At 37.5% G+C, this 21,710-nt stretch overlaps 1 protein-coding gene, 1 long non-coding RNA gene and 1 other non-coding gene across 3 annotated transcripts in view; all 3 read right to left on the bottom strand.

Annotated features, from left to right (window-relative positions):
• Positions 1–731: 731 nt before the first annotated feature.
• Positions 732–1,643, bottom strand: LOC132098352 (uncharacterized). The gene is made up of 4 exons (XR_009422885.1): positions 1,421–1,643; positions 1,302–1,320; positions 902–1,227; positions 732–811 (listed from the first exon to the last, which is right to left on the bottom strand). It is a non-coding gene; the product is annotated as an uncharacterized LOC132098352 (long non-coding RNA).
• A 1,186-nt stretch (positions 1,644–2,829) lies between these two features.
• On the bottom strand, positions 2,830–2,917 carry trnay-gua (transfer RNA tyrosine (anticodon GUA)). Its single transcript is given in 2 exon segments — positions 2,830–2,865; positions 2,881–2,917. It is a non-coding gene; the product is annotated as a tRNA-Tyr (tRNA).
• Positions 2,918–6,128: 3,211 nt separating this feature from the next.
• Positions 6,129–21,710, bottom strand: part of pcloa (piccolo presynaptic cytomatrix protein a) — a 47,728-nt gene continuing 32,146 nt past the window's right edge. The window contains exons 11-27 of the mRNA XM_059505050.1: positions 20,435–20,560; positions 18,099–18,207; positions 17,046–17,107; positions 16,748–16,941; positions 16,594–16,644; positions 16,128–16,258; positions 14,944–14,970; positions 14,572–14,665; positions 13,345–13,416; positions 12,829–13,078; positions 12,138–12,326; positions 10,789–10,950; positions 8,277–8,418; positions 8,036–8,091; positions 7,057–7,191; positions 6,725–6,870; positions 6,129–6,642 (exon numbers count right to left, since the gene is read on the bottom strand). Of these exons, the coding sequence (XP_059361033.1) occupies positions 6,499–6,642; positions 6,725–6,870; positions 7,057–7,191; positions 8,036–8,091; positions 8,277–8,418; positions 10,789–10,950; positions 12,138–12,326; positions 12,829–13,078; positions 13,345–13,416; positions 14,572–14,665; positions 14,944–14,970; positions 16,128–16,258; positions 16,594–16,644; positions 16,748–16,941; positions 17,046–17,107; positions 18,099–18,207; positions 20,435–20,560 (2,090 nt within the window). The 3' untranslated portion in view covers positions 6,129–6,498. The remainder of the gene's footprint in view (positions 6,643–6,724; positions 6,871–7,056; positions 7,192–8,035; positions 8,092–8,276; positions 8,419–10,788; positions 10,951–12,137; positions 12,327–12,828; positions 13,079–13,344; positions 13,417–14,571; positions 14,666–14,943; positions 14,971–16,127; positions 16,259–16,593; positions 16,645–16,747; positions 16,942–17,045; positions 17,108–18,098; positions 18,208–20,434; positions 20,561–21,710) is intronic.

Here is a 21,710-nt window from a genome sequence, read left to right as displayed (position 1 = left end):
TACATCGGCCGGTTTGAATAGGTCCAATGACAATACTGTACAACTACTGCTGCACAGATAAATTGATGTGTGCAGGCAAACTCCTTCTGTGCTAGTCACATATTTGAAGGATATAATTTAAAGGAAATATTTGGATGTGTAATTTATTATTATTATTATTATTATTTTGTCAGTGATGCACCGGGTCAGAAGACTGCATTTTCTATTGCAAAATATAAGTAGGCCAGACTATAGCCTATATAAATACCCTAAAACATAGCCTATGTGTACATTATCAGTAAAACGTCATAAATTTGATTTATTTAAAATAGCCTACTATTTGGTCAGTGTAAAACAATGAATCAACTCTTTTCTAAAAAGTTTCTCTGAGAAGTATTTTATACAATTTTGTTTTTATGGATTTTTGGATATAGCCTATTTATTCTAAAACATAACATCTTACTGGATCATTTTAAGCAATGTAAATTGTATGACAGAAATGACACTTATAGTCCGTATCTCCTTAATGTCTTGAGGTTTTTTGGCATACTGTTTTGCTGTATAGCCTGTATTGTCTTCAGTATCTCTGAGTCCCAATTGCAGCAGGATCCTAAAGGCATCCACATGCTGTCCAATGCAGGCCATATGTAGAGCTGCAAACCATAAAAAAAAAATCACTTTACGTTCTAAAAAGTTTCCAATTATGGCATCTCACTAAGGCGGCATGCAGTGAAATACACTGTAAAGTGTAACCTGATCTTCCTTTTGTGTCTCTTGCATGTAGATCAGCGCCCAGGGCATGCAGTGTTTTTATGAAACATGTGTGACCTTCCTGAAAGATGAGCATTGAGATCAAAACCAGATTAGAAGAGACAGCGCGTTTACCTTAACTGTGCTTCATGTTTAATGCAATAGATACAACCTTAGTGGCGTAGTGCAATGTAGTCAGCTCCAGTTTTGTGGCTCTTAAGTTTATATCAATACCAAGATTATGCACAAGGAAATAAAGTGCTTCTTCCTGAGCAGTTACAGAGGCCTGGTGTAGGGGCTGTGCAACGATAATATCTACCGCGGAAGGAGATAAACCAGATAAATGTGTATATGCTTATATCTAATATAAGAAAAAAAAGTGAGGGATATTGATAATATGTGCTTACCTGGTGATTCTCAATGAGCAATTCATTTCTTATGGCATCCATAAATGGTGTGACTCCACAACTGTCCTTCTCATCAGGCTCATAGCCACAACTGAATTAACATGCAAACAATGTGAGCAAAATAAGAAGGCACTATGCTATACACACACACTTAAAATATGTTACCTCTGAAGCATAATCTTCACTGCATCCTCACAGCCGTGCATAGCTTGGGGGAGAAAAAAAGCAGATACATGAAGGCAAATCTGAAATCTGGAAAAGCATTCATTCATGTGTTTCTATACCAGCAGTGTGGAGAGGTGTCCTGCCAGTCTTGCTCTTTGTCTTCCACACCTCGGGTTTGGCCAGTAGGAGGTGGTGTATGATGGCTAGATCTCCTTCTCAGCATGCAATGTGGAATGAGTTCCATCCATCCTTGTTCTACAGCATTGGGTTAGCACCATGATTCAGCAGCTCCAAAATGACCTTGAGGTTTCAACAGGTAAAGGCCATCATAAGAGGGGTCCCAAACAGGATAGAAGCTGGATTTGTTAAAATGCAGCAAAGCTGCTGAAGAACGAAGTAGTGTTATTGTCAACTATAAAAATGATGTTCTTTAATTGAAATGAGGCTGAAATAGAAAAATAAATATAAATATTAGATTTAAAAAACTTAAACTTAAAATAAATAAATAAGAAATGTTGGCTTGGCAACTAAATACATTTGAATTTGAAGTAAAACTTATAAAAAAATTTTTTTTAAATTAAAGCTAAAAAAGAAATAATAATAAAAAAAACTGAAATGAAAAGTGAAAAAAAAGCTACATGAAAATACAAATATGAAAAAATCACTCACAAAATATACTTCACTGCCCATAAATACAATACATGTTCTGCATGGAATTATAGATTGTTAGATAGATTGTTTATTTAGCCACACTACAATGCCGGTGGAATTTGTTTTCGGTACAGTATGTTTAAGCTCTACATCATCATACATTACAAACAACAAATAGACAATACACTTCCCAACATGTAACAATACAAGATACAGTGGGTACATGACCATGCGTAGTGTATGAGAGGAAAAACTAAACTAAAGAGAGGAGTTCAGAGTCCTGATGGCTATGGGGAAAAAGCTGTTTGTGAAGCGTTTGGTCTTGGTAGAGAATGACCTGTAGCGCCTCCCTGAGGGAAGGAGCTGAAAAAGGTGGTTCGCTGGATGTGAGGGGTCAGAGATGATTTTCTTTGCCCGCTTTACAGTCTGATATGTATAAAGGGAATCGACTGAAGGCAGTGGTTTCACTATGATCTTGGATGCTTTGTTGACAGTCTGCTGTAGTTTTTTCTTTGTTTGGCTGTCTGTGCTACCATACCATACTGTTATTGATGATGCACTGCACACATTATAACTGTACAATATATACTATATTAGTATTGTACATTAGTAATTTTGTAATGTGATTTTATGATTTCTATTAGTGTAGTTAGTATTTAATTTTTTTCTTTTTCTTCAGTTTTAGTAATGTTAGTATTTCAGCTTTAACTTATTTTAAGTTTTATTTTATCAGTTTTCATAATATTCATTTTATGTCAGCTGTATTTCGAAGATTATCCTTTATGGTTTTACTTAACAATAACTACACGGATATTATATGACGTACAAATGTATATAAACAGCAACAAGCAGTATTTTGCAATTGACTAAAAATACTTCCTTCGAGCCGGATTCGAACCAGCGACCTAAGGATATCAGTGCTTAACCGCTACAGTCCTCCGCTCTACCAACTGAGCTATCGAAGGCGTTAGAAATGTTAACGTCTCACTTGACTGTTCACTTCAATGTCCATGTTGAGCTGCTCTACTAAATGACGCAAAATATCAATGTGTCCATGTCTGACAGCATATAGCACTAAAGTATGTCCAGATTTCCCAAAATGAGTGTAAGTTAGAAGACAGAATGTTTTTTTGAGTTGCGTCGGACGACTGTTTGTTCACAGCTCTCCATGTTGAATTGATTTAATTATGTGCTTAAATGTGCTTTGTTCCTCCATTTAACTCAATTAAATTCTTCTAAATAGACTGCTTAAAGGAAAAAAACACAAACAACCGCGATGCATTACTAGTGAAATTATGAACTGCATGGTCGTGCCATAATGTGACAACAACGCCACCACCCACCGTTAACTTCAAAATAAAAGGCACACTATTCGTTTTTTTCTTAATGTTTTTATTTTTTTTTAACTTTGTAAAATATAATAATCGAATAAATCTATAAAACAAGAAAGAAAGAAAAAAGTACAATGACAAAGCATTATGGCATTACCTGTCTTCGTGTTTCTTCCTACCCACAAACTGGTAGACAGACAGATATATAAAACAGACAGATAGATAGATACAGATACATGTAGAAAGACAGATAGATACAAACAAACAGATAGAAAGATAGATACAAAAAAAAACGGATAGAAAGATAGATGACACATTGACAGAGAGAGAGAGAGGGGGGGGGGTGTAAAAGTGGCTTTCAAATGAATTCACATCAGGGAGAATTTTACATATATCATTTAATATTTAGACTTGGGGCATTAGCCTTTTATTACAGCACAATTTGCATAATTTATCAATACCGTTTGTGTGCAACCACAAAAACCATGACAGTTTTTTTTTCATCAGTTTACATTTAGTGGAAAACCAGACGGATTATATCTTTGTACAGTCAGCATACATATTTAGATCTGATAAATTTTCATAATCTTATTCTCTTTTTGTAAATAGAATCTGGGCACAAAAATAATATGAACAAACCACCAACAAAACATGCAACATCCAAAGTGAAAACACCATAAATTTCCTGATTCTACTTGGAGTCAGTAAGGTCCAAATCTGTTCGTTATTATACAGGGTTAAATCGGTGTCTGTTGTGCAGGTCAAGTCCTTTCCGTCAGAGGCAAGCATGAGGTGAGCTTTTACCCTAGTCATGAACATGTACAACATGTAACACAGATCAAACACAGTCGCTCTGCTTCTTTCTCTCACACATGCTCTTCGCTGAACCAGAAAGCTAATACAAGATCTTGTACAAAAAGAAAATTATAATTTTTATTTACACAATTTATTTTTTATTTTTTTAAATCTTTTTTGCAGAGGTGAAGGTTAGTGTGGCGAAGTGAAAGTGGAGCATACGCAAATAATTCAAGGAGGCTGCGTTGGTTACGATGAATTCACGTGACAATTTGTTATATGATTGTAATCTAATTTGTAAACATACAAAATTATAACACATTCTGGGAGATCAGAATATATAGGCTAGTGAAAGCTGCGCATTGTATATAAAGCTGAGTGCAGTGAGATAGTTGTGTTTCTTTCCAGACACTGTGAATGACGAACATAAGATGACCTGCTATGATCCTGTAAACACATTTTATGTACATCTAAATTCTCAAAACTAGTAGTTATTTAATTGAATAGGTTAATCAACCCTACGTTTTTGCAAACTCATTGTTATATGACATCAAAATAGCAATAAAAAGTTAATTAAACAAGCATCAAGCAAAAGACAACCAAATATAAAAGCAAACCTATTTACCACGTGAAAAAAAATTTAAAAACATACAAAGAAAAAAAAATCCTCATTCGTCTTCATCTGGTGTACTTATTGACCACTAAACAATAAGTACACCAGATGCTTTTTCGGTTGCATAGAATAACATACACAGAACCTGTGGATTTTGGTAGTTTTGGCACAGGTTAAAGGTTGACTCAACCCTTAACGGTGGGCGTTTGAATGAACATCAGTAAGTGCATGAGTACATGAGTGCTGTAAAATGTCTGGGTTATTTTATGGGAAGTTTGTATCCAAAAATCCTAAGTTTAAAGGCATAAAAAACAACAAGAAACAACGTACGTATAATACTAAAGGCATTTGCAAGTGTCTGCATTGCGAAATGGCCACACTCTTCTGAAAGTATGAGTTGTGCACTCAGCGTCTAACGTGTCCTTTAAGACATGTAAACCAAGAAGAAAATTAAAGTTTGCCAAAATGATCTGTTAAATTAAAAATGAACACATTGTGATGTCATCACCCTGATCCTCATTGTTATCACCTTTAAGCGGAACCTGCTTAGATCAAAGATCAGCCAATAATTTTTAAGCAAGGCCTTTTCATCGAAACCTGAGTGTTAGGAGTTTTTAATATCAACATTGTATCGGCAATATGATGCAGACAGACATTACACTGACCCATTCAAAAGCTATTCCTTGAGTATTTAAGAGAAACAGATGTGTATGAGTATGTGGGGGATTGACAGTGTTTGACTCTTTTAAATGGCAGGATGTGTTTGCTGTTTTGAGGAAAACTCAGAAAAAAGCTAACAACCTACATTTGTAAAATGCTCGACACAAAAGTGCAAATTATATAACAGTGCTGGATTTGACATTTTCAACTGATGCTGCTGCAAACTGGAGATATTTCAACTGTCACATTCATCAAATGAGACAGCAAATCATAACAATCAGCGAACACTTTCTATTCAATTCAATTCGAGTCATATAAGTCTGGCAGTTATCTTAAAAGTTTAAATTCTTTGTAATTATCTGCTTCTTGATTCCTAGAACTTTGAACCTGTATCTCTGGCTTTGATGAATTCAGTATCACAAAGCGAAAGATGAAAGTGTTCTTTGAGTGGAAATAACCATATTGACACAACGAGTCATCACAACACCCAATAAATCATATTTCATTCATTTAAATCGGTCTATAATATACCATAAAATACTCTTCTAATCCGATGATAATATGCTTTAAATATTAGGTCTTTCAACACATAATAACATCTGAGAGGGAATGTAAAATAACGATAAATATCTAAAACTGAATTTGTCTCTATCATACAAAAATAATGTATATGATATTTATCTCTATCTGTAAATAATAGTTCTCATATGAATAATGCACAAACAGGAAAAATTACTTTGAAATAAATATACTTTCACTCTATCATCTTATTGTCAGTTGTGGTCCAGTGTACACACATTATTATACATACATCTGTATAAATATGTGTAGATAAGTGTGAGTTGTTGTGAAAGTGCATGTACACATATAGGTATATGAACACATTGTGTGACTGTCCAGCTCAATTTTTTGAGCTTTTCCCAACTTAAAGATCTGCATCGTGTTACTAAGTGTCAGATCCTTTCTGTAAACACCATTATACACCTGTTTCTCCATGGCTTGGATTAACACAATCACACATGCCAGTGCAGTCGGGAAGCTCCCTGTGTCGACCTCCAAATTCAGCTTGGTTTAGTCCCAAAGAGTGTGGCAGGGATGTGTGACTCCACTGCCTGGTCTGTCCTTGTGCCTCATCCGACCGCCGTCTTTAAGTGTGGATCTGAGCTGTGCTGGCCAGCAGCTTGTGCCAGCTCACCACCCGTTTCCGTAGGTCTACCTTATCCAGCCACACGTAGGCTTCGCCGATTAGGGTCTTCTTTATGAACTTGCCTCCATTTGAAACAAGAAAGAGCTGCAAGGGTTGGAATAAATATGAATCACTACTTCAAGTCGGGTCAAACTTTAGCACCCTAGTGTGTCAATTTCTGACGTACCTGAATGGAATGACCTGCAGGGTTCATGCAGAAGCGAAAAGTTTCGTTGAAAGATGGTTCACGATCATGACGACACACTCTGGTTTTCTTCTTGATGATTCTTTTCTGAGTGGCCACATTCACCACATAGAGCTTCACATACAGGTCTGTAAAACAACATCAACAGTAAGTATTAAGCTTTCCTATCCCAAGTCCAGTTTAAACAGGAAATAAGCATTTCTGTTAGAACATTTGGGAAGTTTATATCAATAAGATAATGTGTAAATCAACCATATATCAAATAGATGCATAGTATAATGAGTGAACATGTTTGCAGTTGTGTGTCTAGTTACCCGGGAGGTGGTCTGGAGACTTGAATTTGTAGGTGATGTTTCTGCACTGTAGGATCTCAAGCACCAGGTGTTCTCCCTCTGTCTTCATCTCTTTCTTCAAGGCGATCTTTAACTCCCCTATCACCTGAGTCTTACCTAAACAGGCACAGACACATTGATATGGCAATTCTTCTTCCTATCCGTTATCTCTGTATCTCTTCCTCCCACATTCTGTGTATCTCTGACCATGAGGAGCATACAGACAGTAACAAATAACATAGCAGAGGAAACAGATGAATCCAGAGGGAACTATTATTCTACTGGTATTCATAGATAAAAGTTTGATATAGAATATAATATCGTTCAAAAGTTTGGGGCCACTAAGACTTTGTTTTTAGAAGCACTTGATGGTTCAAATCAGCAAGGATGCATTAAATTGATTTCTATTCATCAACGAATCCTGGAAAAAAAACATGGTTTTGACTTAATATTAAGTAGCACAACTGTTTTCAACATTGATAATCAGAAATACATTTTGAGCACCAAATCAGTACAGTAGAAAGATTTCTGAAGGATTATGTGACACTGCAGATTGGAGTAATGATGCTGAATGATGGTATTTGCCATCACAGGAATAAATTAAATTTTAAAGTATATAAAATAGAAAACAATTATTTAAAATTGAAATAACATTTCACAATATTTCTGTTCTTACTGTATTTTGATCAAATAAATGCATCCTTGGAGAGTATAAAAGGCTTCTCTGAAAAATATTAAGACATTTTACAAACCACAAACTTTTGAACCGTAGATAAAAGTATGATCTAATGAAATTTTCATGATAATAAATTTTATCATCATGTATTTGTGTATATAATAGAAAAGAAATTCAACTTCTTAGCTGCCACATTGTACTCCCAAATACCCTGCTATTGACACAAACATGCAAAAAAAAAAAAAAAAAATCACAAAACCACACAACATCCCATGCAAACATTACCCTCCGTATCTCCATGAGCGGATTTCACAGCTTCAGTGCCGTTTGGAATCTTTCCACTGAATAATAAACAACATCAGGTCAGAGAACCCATGGAGTGCCAAGAAAATAGAGGGATTTGAATAAATACAAAACAAAAAAGCAGTCTAGATTCTACCAAATAAAACCATGAAATTGTAGAATATTTCAAACAAACTTTGACTGATTAGTAAATATTAAGGGAGTCATATGGTAAAGCACTCACAGTCTGGGGACCTGGAAGATAGCACTATCTACTGCATTGGTCCCGCCCTCTTCATCCAATAGGCTAAAGGCACTGCCACTCAGACCGCTGTCCAATGAGGCTGCAGTAACAGGAGCATCACCAGATCTATGGCTGCGGGACGCTGTTTTTTGAAGTGGACTATGTGAGTTGCATGAGTCACATACACTACTACTAGTTTGCAACTGGTAAATATCAATCATAGGGGTATATATCCACATATCCACTCCCAACACACACACACACACACACACAAATAGATACTGTTGGCAACATTTAAAGAAAGCATGGCAGCACTCCATCAATGAAAGGAAATACAGCAGACAGATATATGCTAAGCAGACATCAGATGACAGAAGCAAAAGCACAGACACAACAAATTAAACTGTTCATTAGTAAACTGTGTATTTGAGTTTTGTACATTAAATTATTTCATTATGCTAATTCTTTTAGAATTATGCTAAGCTTATTTTAATTGTGGTTAAGTACGATTAATCATATTTAAATCGTTTTTTATGTTGATGCAGTGTTTGACAAAGTTATGGTGATGGTGTGACGTGGGATGCATGATTTTGGCATTTAATTCATGCACATAGTCTTATTTCAAACAGATTCAGCAACAGTAATGCTAAAAATAGGCAGCTAATAAGAATCTCTTGGGATGGTCAGGGGGTTGGCGCTCCCTCTTAGCGTTTGTCATAGTTTAGCGCTACTGTTTTGTCCCCTGGTTTTAAGGAAGCATGTTGCTGGACTGCTGAAGCAGACTGAGACTCGCTGCATGAATTTCCTGTGAAGTGGCAGAAAGCAGACTCCAGTCGAAAGTGAGCATCACTTGGTCCCAATCACTTGAAAAACTGAGGACTTCGAAGGTTGCATGGCATTTGCACGTATTTGCAAGAGAAGCATCACTGCTACTCTATTGTGAATCTGCAAATTTCAGGCCTGTTCATACCAACATGATTGTTGACATGAAAAATCAGCCTACCGTATTTTTCGGACTATAAGTCGCATCAGTCCAAAAATACGTCATGACAAGGAAAAAAAAAAAACATATAAGTCGCACCGGACTATAAGTCACATTTATTTAGAACCAAGAACCAAGAGAAAACATTACCGTCTACAGCCGTGAGAGGGCGCTCTATGTCTTCAGTGTAGACTACAGGAGCACTGAGCAGCATAGAGCGCTCTCTTGCAGCTGTAGACGGTAATGTTTTCTCTTGGTTAATTTCTCTCGGTTCATGTCAAATTAATTTTGATAAATAAGACGCACCTGACTATAAGTCGCAGGACCAGCCAAACTATGAAAAAAAGTCCAACTTATAGTCCGGAAAATACGATATATGCAATTTGAATGTTCAGACCAACTTGAAAAACCCTGCAAATGGTCTGAATGAAAATGCAATTTCACTCTCTGGCAGTAGATTGCAGAAAAGCTTTTATATTAATATTATAATGTTTGTTTCAGTATTTGATTAAAATGACTGATATTTGTCATAATTGCCTTTATGTGTTCATTGTTCAAAATGTTGCAATAAAAACGCACAAAATCTGCACAACTGTACATTTCCGACACTCGCTTATCATGGAGAAAAAATGTAACCAGCATTTAAATGTTTTCAAACAGCTGTTCTGATTTTTTTTAAAAATTGTAAGTTTTATTTTGACAAATTCATCTAACAATAGCAATTACAATAATACAGAGAAAGAGTCTGTATTCTTTTTCTGCTATTCATTGTCCCTTAACAGAACTGCGTTTTTGTGAGTGCCACCAAGTTTTTGTTTTATGTAACAATAGAACCATGTGTCTCTGAGCACATGACCAAAAAACTCAACTCTTATTGGTTGGCCAGTTTTCTACTTAGTGTGATGGAAAAATGATTAGAATAACTCTCCGTAAAAAAAAAATTCAGTCAAACTAACAGCATGTCTATTCTGATCTGAACATGCATTAAATGTCAGTCATTCAAATTCAAATATTATTAATTGCACCCGATTTTTGCACCAAACCTCCATCTCAGTGAGAACAGGCCTTTTACTTTATAGCAAAATTGCTAATGAAAGCTTATGCAAAAAAATCTCAATTATTGTCTATTTGTGTATTTAATTAAAATGTATTTCAACTTGCATGTTGTAAAACTTCTACTTATGTAAATATGTAAAGAAACATTTAGTCCTGGGATGTTTGACACCACCTAAAAAAATCGTAATGATGCAGCAACCAGGTTCACATTATCATAACTTCAAATTTACTTCCTTGATCATCTTCTGTAACAGTTTTGTTTAAAAGGATCCAGTTGCTCACTCTCATTTGGACCCTTCGGATAGCATCCCCTTCCCGCAGTGCCCTTTGTGTGCACAAAAGCACCGTTTGCAGTTCAAACAGAGTGTCCTTAGCTAGTTCCGCTAGTTAAGATGTGCGTTAGTAACTCAACATCCTCTCGCTCTCTCTCTCTTGCTGTCATTGGCAATCATACGAGATGCAATCAACTCTCACCTCCGTCTGGCTGTGGCGTCTCTTCAGACATGGCTTTCCTGAGGGTCAGGTGACGGCTGTCAGGGATCTCATTGGCCGGCGACTCGGACGGGGCTCTCTGAATGGTGAGCACACCAACTACACTGTGCCTGTGGTGCCTCGGGTTGAGGCGGCCATTTTGGGCTGGGGCCATATATCAGTCATGGGGTGGGGGGCGAGAAGGAGGGGAGGTTTGGAGAGGGAAGAAGGGAGGCGAGATGGAGACTCAGAGTATGAACTTGTCACAAAATGGACACCACCAGCTTTAACTGTAGGTCATAGTCACATGCAGCCACAGTACGCTTACAGCGTCAACTGAGGTGCAGTGTAGGCCAGCTAGAGCCGCAGAGAGAGTGGAGGCAGGGTGGGATGGTGCTATAAGGAGCAGGTGGCCACATGCACGGCCATCTTGGTAGAGTGGGGAAGCTGCTGAAAAGCCGGCCTTCTGGGACAGAAAACAACTCAATGGGACAAATAAAAGAGAAGTTCGAAGAAAGGTTGTCAGGGCCGTGGTGAAGGGTTCGAGGGGACAAAACATGTCGATATGTATGTGTGCTGATCAGGGATGGCCATTTGCTATCTAACTTTAATTAAATGGTAAATTGAGCAGGTTACATCTAAAATAGCCTTAGTGGCAAGGTTTCAACATGTCCCTGTTGGGTAAAAGTGCAAGTCTGCCAACTAGGTGCCTGACATGTGCAGTCAGATCTCCTCACAGCGATTGACAGGTCTTAGTAATCTTAATTAGCATCATGTGAAAGGCAGCAAAGTGCCTGACTAGGTCAGAAACTGTATTTATTTTTCAAGATTTTTTAGGGTTGGACTCAGACTTACCATCATAAAATATTTAATCATTATTTTATGCATATGCATATTGTGTGTTCCCTGGGAATCAAACACATGACCTTGGCTAACGCCATGCTATCTGCGTTACAGGAACAGGAAGTTTAAAAGATGCAATTTAAGGGTGCAGTGAAAGTATATTTCATTAATTCAAAGTATAGCCCCGTTACTTCAAAATATGATATACTTTAAATTTATCAACCAGTTTAGCTTTATGATTATTAAAATTGTTGGAAAAATAATAATACTGTTCCTGTATCTTTGCAAACGTGATGCGTTCCCAACACACCGGTGAGAACACACAGGCGAAGTGGAAGTGAAGTGACAGACTGTGACCACAGTGGGACCAGAGGAATTACAATGGGAGAAACCAGAAAACAACAGGAAAGGGGGGAAAAAAACAAAAGAGGGCAGTGAAGAAGAACAGAAGGAGGAACAGATGAGTGCGAAGGCAGCCATGCTGTGGAGGTTTTATTTGCGTTGTTTACTTGGTTGGAGACGGGGCTGCTGGCCGGCAGCTTCCGCCGTTGCCGTGGCATCATCAAGGTGTGCCCGAGCCGTACCACTTTTGCCATGAGCACGGGGGCCTCCGTGGGGGCGAGCTTGGCCCTCGGAGAGGGACGGCTTCGACGTGCCAGGGCTACTGTGAGATTTTTCAATAGCAGGGACCTGCGTGTCTAAAACAACCAGAACCAGATTACCACAAGGGTGTTTCATTCCCTACTTTTGCCTATTTATTAATTTTAATTCTTCAAAAAGTCATACTTATTTTTATTCTACAGTTATTATGTTAGGTTATTTGAAATCGAGTCTCCATTTAGTCTGACACAAATGTGTTACTGAAGGTCCAACTATTGTGCCCTAGTTAGCATCTAAGCAGGCTGCTTCCTGTCAGAGCGGCCCTGTCACACCCTGTGTGAGGTGGCTGGAGTGAAGCGCTGGTGAGCTCAGCGCTGTTGTGAACTGAACACACATATATGGAGAGCACGAAGCCAAAGCTAGGAAGCTTGAGAAATACAGGATGGAGATATCAAGTGAAAGCAAGAACAATAAAGACAGAGGAAGAGAGGACAGAATGCATAGAAATGACAGCAATAGAAGGATGGAAAAGAGGAGGACATCACGACTGGAAATGTGAAAGGAGAAGTGGCTGAAGTTCTATGCGACTTGTGGTCCTACCCTTGGCAGGGTCAGGGAAGATTCCGTGACTTCGGCTTTTGATGACCGAGGATTTGGGTGAGTCCTCCTTGCTGTGACCAGAGGTTTTTGGGGAATGCTGGCTCCCGTGTCCTCCATGAGGTTTGGGCGAGTGCTGGCGGCCCTGTCCTGAGTGAGAACGCCGGTGATGCTCACCCTCACTCTGCTCCTTGAGAGGCAGCCAGCGTGGGACGTTATCCAGTTGAGCCGTGTTAGACAGGTCAATTAGAACCTACAAAGCCCATGAATATTATTATTCACTGATAAAAAAAAAAAATCTAAATACTGAGAAAATCACCTTTGAATTTGTCCAAATTAATTCTTAATGCATATTACTAATCAACATGATCTTTGCTTAATATCATAATGATTTTTGGTATAAAATAAAAATCTATAACATATATACATACACACACACACACACTTCTGTATCGTTTAGCACACATTGGACCTGGTGTTTATTCTTTCAAAGTGTGTTTAAAGCTTTTAGCTTCTCACCTCTCCCAAGAAGTCATTGGCAGAGCTCTTGTCGTAGTCCCACACACTGACCTCCAGTGTCTTCTTTCTTAGCTAAACACACACCACACAAAAACAGAGTATTCAATGCCAAGATGATTGAATTTGTGACTATCACCATACATTATTTTAATGTTGTCATTTGAAGTAACTTCAACTGAACTATTCCTTGAGAAGCTGTATTTCAAAACATACACTACCATTTAAAACTTCAAAAGAAACTTCAAAAAATAAAAATAAAACAATACTTTTATTCAAAAGGGACAGAGAAAATGTATAATCTTACAAATAATTATATTTCAGATTCTGTACTTTTAAACTTTCTCTACATTGATCAAAGTAATAATTTGTCATGGTTTCCACAAAAATTAAGTAGCACAATTGTTAACCTTGATAATAAAAATTATAAATATTTTCTTGAGCACCAAATCAGCCTATTACAATTATTTCTGAAGGATTATGTGACATTGAAGACTAGAGTGATAATGCTGAAAATTCTGCTTTGCAATAAAGGAATAAATTACATTTTAAAATATATTAAAATTAGTTATTTTAAATTGTAATAATATTTCAGAAAAGTACTGTTTTGACTGCATTTGTAATCAAATAAATACAGCCATGGCGAGTATAATAGACTTTCTGAGACATTCTGAATCTCGGAATTTTGCTTCTGAAGTTAAATTATTTTGTTATTAAAACATTATACTTTCATACATTATACGTTATACTTTCACCGAAAAGCAAGTCAAAAATACTGATTAAGAAAATATCTATTTTCCGTTAAACCAGCAAACATCTCCAACACGATATGCAACATTAAGCATTACATCCAGATGGTTTTCAATACAAGCTTCACCTACCTGCATTCTGTCTTTCTCTCTCAATTACAAACCACTCGCCCCGCTTCAATAGTCCAGTAAAAACATATCAATCACATCTGTCTGCAGCTGCCTCAGAGGGCACCACAGACTTAGGAAGCTCTTTGGTCTTAATTAGACTAAAGCACTTCTGGGCAGACTTTTCCCTGTTTGCACCAAAAGCCTGAGATTCTCTCTGAAGAGCTTTCAGATAATTAAAATCTCAAAACTGATATGAAATGTTCAAACTTAAAAAAAGCATATTCCATTAAAGTGAAATCAGATTTTTCTTTTGGTTTTCTAGATATCTGCAACATAGACGTGTGCAAATGATTGCGAGGTTGTAGTTTACCTGTTCCAGGTGGATATTTTTGTAGATGACAGATTGGTTCCACTCTGGGTTCAGGCTCTTCTGAACGTGTTTGGACCTTCTTTTGTTTTCAGCACTGCAATTAGATAACATACTACAAGAGGTCACCAGAAAATCAGTTTGGCACGAACTTAACCATAAAACACCTCACACTGGTGGCAAATGGTTTGCACAATGGAGGACGTCTAGTATAGGCCCACTTGTGTTGTTGCAGCGACCATATACTTCTTTGAGAAAATGATCAAATGCGTAACGATGATATAAAGAGCAAAACACTACATCATAAAGCCATTCATGTCAAAGCTTGGCCAAGTCTTGTATAATGTGCTGGTACCGTAGGAAAGAATCACATACCTGGCATTCTGCACAACCATGACCTGACTGTGAAGATCCAGCATGCAGCAAAAACAGACAACAATCAGTGATGAGTTGGATACGGAAAAGATGTATGTGTGTGTGTGTGTGTGTGTGTGTGTCTCTATGTGTGTGTGTTTGCAGTAGCCCATGCATTCATGCTCATATGTGACCCTTGACCACAAAACCAGTCTTAAGTTGATGGGGTATATTTGTAGCAATAGCCCAAAATACAATGTATGGGTCAAAATTATTGATTTTATTTTTAGGCCAAAATCATTAGGACATTAAGTAAAGATCATGTTCCATGAAGATATTTTGTAAATTTCCTACTGTAAATATATCAAAACGTAATTTTTGATTAGTAATATGCATAGCTACGAACTTCATTTGGACAACGTCTCAATATTCTGATTTGTTTTTCACCCCCAGATTGTGGATTTTCAAATAGTTGTATCTTAGCGAAATATTGTCCTATCCTAACAAACCATGCATCAATGGGACACTTATTTATACAGCTTTCAGATGATGTATAAATCTCAAAATTTGTAGTCCAGGGTCACATATGGTGTAGAGAAATGGAGAGCTCCTGTTTCTGTAGGTTCAATCTAAGTACTGCATGATCAGATGAGAGCCAGAAATGATCCGAAGCACACATACACAAACATACACACCAACCTACAATTATCAGTCAGCGCTATCATTTTTAACACAATCTAAACTGGTATTGATTTTCCTCTTTTGCTGACTCACTGCACAAAATGTATGGAGAAGCACATACACACAGACACAAAATCATATACAGCCAAAACAAAGTCTTACACATACATAATCATGACCAGGTCTTTCCCACAGACCTGGTGCTAATTACAGCTGGATAAGTGATTTTCTGTTTCGTTAAGTCAGGGAAAGTAGCAGCTGGGACTGAATAACTGCTCCGGGAGTCTTAATTTCCAGTGCCAAGGGTGAAACAGCTGGATTTATCTTTTTAAAGTCAAGAATCCAGATATTAAATTATACTAGCATCTTACTTTTCACACTCTCTGTAGTCTTACAGAACTATTTTGTTAGGTAGCTTGAAAAGGAAGAGACTGAACATGTAAAGTGACCAGCCACAGTTGGTTGTTCACAGTGAGGCAGAAACCTTGAGACATAATTCAGTTCCAATCACTACTTGTACTTACCCTCTACCCGGCAGCAAGTAAACTTTTACGAACGGATCCGAGTAGCCGTTATTGTCTCGGGGTGCCAGATTTCGTGCTTGAAGAACATGGACGATGAGATTTCCCAGCTGTTTGTCATAATTAATCTGAAGCTGCGAAATCAAAGAAATAAAGAAAGAAATTTTTTTTTCTACTCTCCACTACTAAAAAGATAAATGAATATGGCATAAATACATTCTGTTGATAAATAAGCAGGGTTCTGACCAATTAATTCACTTTACATGATAGAGAATGCATTCATAATGAGCAATTTCTAGCTGAAGAAATATTTTAGAGCTGAGCATAACTAGAAGAGTTATATCAGCTATAGAAATTTCCACATATGCAGGTCTGTAAAACACAACTTTAAAATTCCCTGACATTTCCAGGTTTTCCATGGCCTGAATAAGCTACTCTTATAGCTACGTTAATGAGAGCCAAAATCTACCTGGATCTCTCCTGACACTGGGAGGGACTGAGTTTTTGCAGCCTCAGAGGTCTAAGAAACAAAACATCAGCAGTAAGAAAAGACACAGTTATGCATTTACCTCATTGTACACAAAAAGTCATCAAATACTTGCGTGTGCATGGCATATGCATACCTTGCTGTGACGTTTCTTGCTGACAGAGGGTGAACCAGGTTGGCCAGGGCTAGGAACCGCACTAGAGCCAGTGGATGCTGAGGCTTTATCCAGTGCTGATGCAGAGGAGGATGGCACCTGCTGCTGGGACACTTTCTGCAGCTCGGCAGCCAGCTGCTTAGGGTCCACACCTGGTGACCGTGGAGGTCTGTCTCCTGTATATTTATAAATGCAAGTCAGAAGTTAGTGGTAAAGTCCCATTGAGGTTATTTAGGACATCATCATTTGATTGTCTTCTCCACTGACTGGAGGTTCTCACCTTTGGTCTGGTCTTGAAGGTCTAGGTGGGAGCTTTCCGAATCAGACAGCATATTTAGGTCACTGGAAATGACAAAAAGAAAAATCATGGTCAAAATACAAAAAGTTCTGTGAATGGACCCTGTTTGCTCTATTAAATTTACACTCATGGTTTTAATGTATCTCTTAAATTGTGAGTGTAGTTGCATCTGCATTTTTATTCTTTAGCTTGGGTTAAACTAATTTTACTTTGTTGGATCAGCAGCTATGCTAATGATGTCTCTATTTTGTTTCTATGTTTTGCCACGGGATTTACATCCCGTGGTAACTAGGATTTACACAAGCTCCAGTCTGGATCCAGAACACCTGAGAAGAGATGATGCTGACCCTCAGAGGACCCCAGATGATGCTAACCTTGAATCAACAAACAGAACTAACAATTATTGCTACATGTGTGACTGCATCCTATAAATTACTATTAATTAATAATATTGATAGTTCATCATCTAGCTGACTACGTCTTGTATTATTATTATTATTATTTTTATTTTTCTAAAATCCTGTCAAACGTGCACAAACTACTAGCTACTACTAAATATTGTAGAAACATAATTTTCTGTAAAGTTGCTTTGTAACGATTTGTATTGTAAAAAGCGCTATACAAATAAACTTGAATTGAATTGAAAATGTACTTTTTTGTAACAAAATTACTTTTTTCGCTCTCAAATGGCTTAACTTTTTGATTGAAGCCACAAGTCCTTTTTACATTTTCCCTCTAACCCCTTTTTTTAATAAAAAAATATGTAATCCCAATCTTTCATGATTTATTCCTGCCCTACATTACTTCTTAATAAATATCATGTTTCATTAAGAAATATATCAGAATGCAGAATACAAAATGAGTTAGGAACTGTGTTTCATTTTTACTTCTAAGACAATAACTAAGCACTAATTTTTTCAAACAAGTACTACTCATTACTCAAGCTGTACAACTTTCTTAGTAGATAGAAAGTAAAAGTAAAAATGACCTAAAACACATTTAAATGGTAAGTTGCTATGCAAATCTGGCACTCACAGTCTGACACATATCTCCGCCTCTCCAACCTGGTGACCAACCAGACCCTGCACCTCCTCGTACGTCTTACTAGTCAAGGAAATGCTGTTCCACTCCAGAACTTGCATTCCTATGCAAACACACACACACGCGCACGCACACACACACACAAAATCAGCCACTGGATACATTTTAGTCTTCACAATCTGGAAGATCAAACATGCTGTGAAAAGCATTGCAACACCATACATGACGTCTTTCAATTAAATGATGCATGCTGTAGAAACCCTGTGAGAAAGTAGAGGGAAACACATGCAGCAGAGTTCACTCCAAGTCACAGCAAACTGAAACCATTTTGTTGGTGCACCTTCACAGATGAAAACGTGTCTTCAGGTAGGCCAGGTAGGCCCGCTTTGGACGTTTCGAAGCTCCCACATTACGGTGGATGCTTGGGGTCCCTAGAGGTGAATGTGTACGCATGTCATGTACTATAAATTTACACACTCACAGATTCTATAGTTTAATGTGAGAAACTGAACAGCCGTTCACATTACTCCACTGCTTAACACCAGCTTGTTCTACTAAGTGAAAAATATACAAGAGCCACATAGCTGTTGTAACCATGAAGACTGCATGCATAATCACACTTACAGCAAGTATAAACATTTGACATTTTACCCTTAAGAAGCCTCAGCTGCTGCTGGGACAATATGTAGGAGAGATTAAATGAGACGAGAGTAGATATGAAAAGAGACCAGATCAAAAGAAAAGAGAGGGGGCAAGAGATGAGATGAGAAGAGACAAGATGAAATGGGATGAGACAAGACGAGATGAGAAAAGAGTAGAGAAGAGACAAGATAGAAAGAGATGAGACAAGTTGAGAAGAGAGATGTTGATACCAGAAGAGACAAAGCAAGATGAGATGAGACAAAAGTAGATATGAGAACAGATCAAAATAGAAGAGAAGGATCAAGATGTGATGAAAAAAGATGCTGAGAAAGGTTGAGAGACAAGACAAGAAAAGGGTAAAGAAGAGATCAGATAAGATTAAATGAAAGTAGATACAAGAAAAAGATCAGATGAAAAGTCAAGACAAGATGAGAAAGTCAAGACGAGAAAAGATGAGACAAGATGAGAAAAGAAGGGAATATGAGAAACAAACTGACAAGAAGAGTAGACATGAGAATAAGATTAGATGAGAAGTCCCAGCTGAAAGAGTGGACATGAGAAGAGATGGAAAGAGTAGACAAAAGAAGATGTGAAGAGAAAAGATGAGACTATATACAGTAAGATGAAATGAGACAAGATGAGAATAGAAGAGACCACACAGTAAGTGACAAGATGAGGTGAGACAGGATAAACGAGATGAATGACACAAAAGAAGAGAAGAGAAGAGTATGCAGCTAAGAAATCAGATGTCTAAATACAAAGTGATATTTGATAGAGAGTGTGAGAGGAGGAGGAGGAGGAAGACGGATGTGAAGCGTCAGTCCCAGTCAAAGCCAAGAATGTTCTCTCACAAAGCCCAGCCGTTGTATATAGCCTCATAAATAAGCCGGTGCACAGATAGATCCACTCCCTCCAGCTTCACTTTCCTCTCGCCACCTATGCCGGCCCCTTGTTAATTATGACCGGGAGAAAGCAGCATAAAAGTGGGAGCCAAAGGAGAGCTAATATACAACACTTTGTGCTCACTCTCACCACTGCTGAAAAAGATAGTGTTAATGTCTCAGCTCCATCATGATGGCTCATAGTCCATCAAAACAGTCCAAAGCAGTCATCAAATTTAGATCTCACTCTGGGTTTTATTCCAAAAGTCTGTTAAGATTCTTCCAAGTCAACAAGAAACTCTAGCCTTCAGCCATTGCTGGACGAATCTGTCACAATGAGGTCAATGTTGATTTTATAAAGCGCATATTTACATAACGGCATTGCAACACAGTGTTAAAGCAGTAAAACATCAAACTCTTTTCAGCTGAACTCACCAGAGACATTTCAGTCAAAGTTTTGATATAAATGTAACCCTCAACTCTCATTTGATGTGCCCAACACCTACACCGCCGATGTACAATGCAGAGGAAACACAGTCATCAACCTGAAACTTCATTTTCTGCTTCTATATAAAGAATGAGTCACGAATGAGTCTGGAGGTGAAGAATCACACGGATTAGCATCATTTGTTTTTCCTGTCTCCTACTCTGAAATATCATGTCACTTTGTGCCCCTTAATGTTAACAGATGTGCTTCTCTTCCCGCTCTAAGAGACAGTGAACATTGAAACACCTCTTCAGCTTAAACAAAACAGAGAATTCACTGACAGGTTTAAAAGTGTAACCACCTTTCATTGAGGTGCCTACCTTCAACAATCTTCCCCGTCTGTTCCGCAGCTCCTCCAGGTAATACTTTGGCAACATACGCACCAATGTCCCCATTGCTGTCCGGGACCTCTTTTCCTCCAACCACACGGATGCCCAGTCCATTTCCTGTGAGAAAAGAGTATTGCATACACATAAGGTGGTCCAAAACCGCACTAGATGGTAACAAGCCTAGAAGACGTTTTTTGTTTTATTTTTTTTCTATCAGTGAATTTCCATTTGTTTCTGAGGTGGAAATCTTTGGAATTAACAGAATAAAATAGTTGTTTTTTAGTGTGCATGTGTAAGAGAGACCAGGGCTATTTGCCACAAGGGCTAGTAACTAAGATTTTAAAGTCAGAAATCCAATTACTTATGCATACTGTTTTCAAGTACCCACCATATTTTGAAAACCATTTAATATTACACTCTTATAAAAATATTTCAAATGGTATTTTCTCAGAGAAGCCATAGAAGAAGCATTTTGGGATTCCCCAAGAACCTTAATGTTCTTGAAAACGTCTTAATGTGAAGAACATATATGAAGAACCTTTTTCCACTGTAAAGAACATTTTGTGCAATGAATGTTAAAGAAAGATCATGGAACCACTGATTTCAATACAGTACTTTTTTTTTTAAAGAGTGTAGAATACTTTTGTGAAACCAATTGAACAAAAATGCCAATACAATCACATTTCACTTAGCTATTGGGTAAGAAAAGTCAATAAAACCACATAAGAATCAACTGAAGCTAGATTTTTAACTGAACTGTTGCCAGACCTTGGATATTTTTGATCTTTTTGTATTCTACATCCCACATTTTTGTTGTTTTATTTTGTTTAACGGTTTAAATTTTGCTGACAAATCTATAATAGGCTTATTAGCAGGGCATAAGTGTGTTCAACAAACTGTTTATTTTTGTATATAATGCTCAAGCTTTTTAGTCAAGGTATTAAGCTGACACAAAAACTGATTTAAAAAAATAAAATAAAACTACCATGAGAATATTCACTGGTGCAAATGTGTGAAAAAAATAGCGCCTCTATAATCAACACAGAAATTTAAATGGCGTTTTAGATTCCCTTAAAACTGTTACTGTGACCATGACCGTTCGAAGACACAGTACATCCTATAATTCAGAATCATGGTACACACAGACCCTTCCTTTACCTTAAATACAGTGCAACAAATCCACCAGTCACAGCACAGGTTATTCACTATAGCCTTATTCATTTAAGGCACTGGTTTATTCATCAGTTTCTAAATACAAGGATAATCC

This window comes from Carassius carassius, chromosome 22 (assembly GCF_963082965.1).
Source record: "Carassius carassius chromosome 22, fCarCar2.1, whole genome shotgun sequence".
NCBI lineage: Eukaryota > Metazoa > Chordata > Actinopteri > Cypriniformes > Cyprinidae > Carassius > Carassius carassius.
This window is presented reverse-complemented; position numbering and strand designations above follow the sequence as displayed.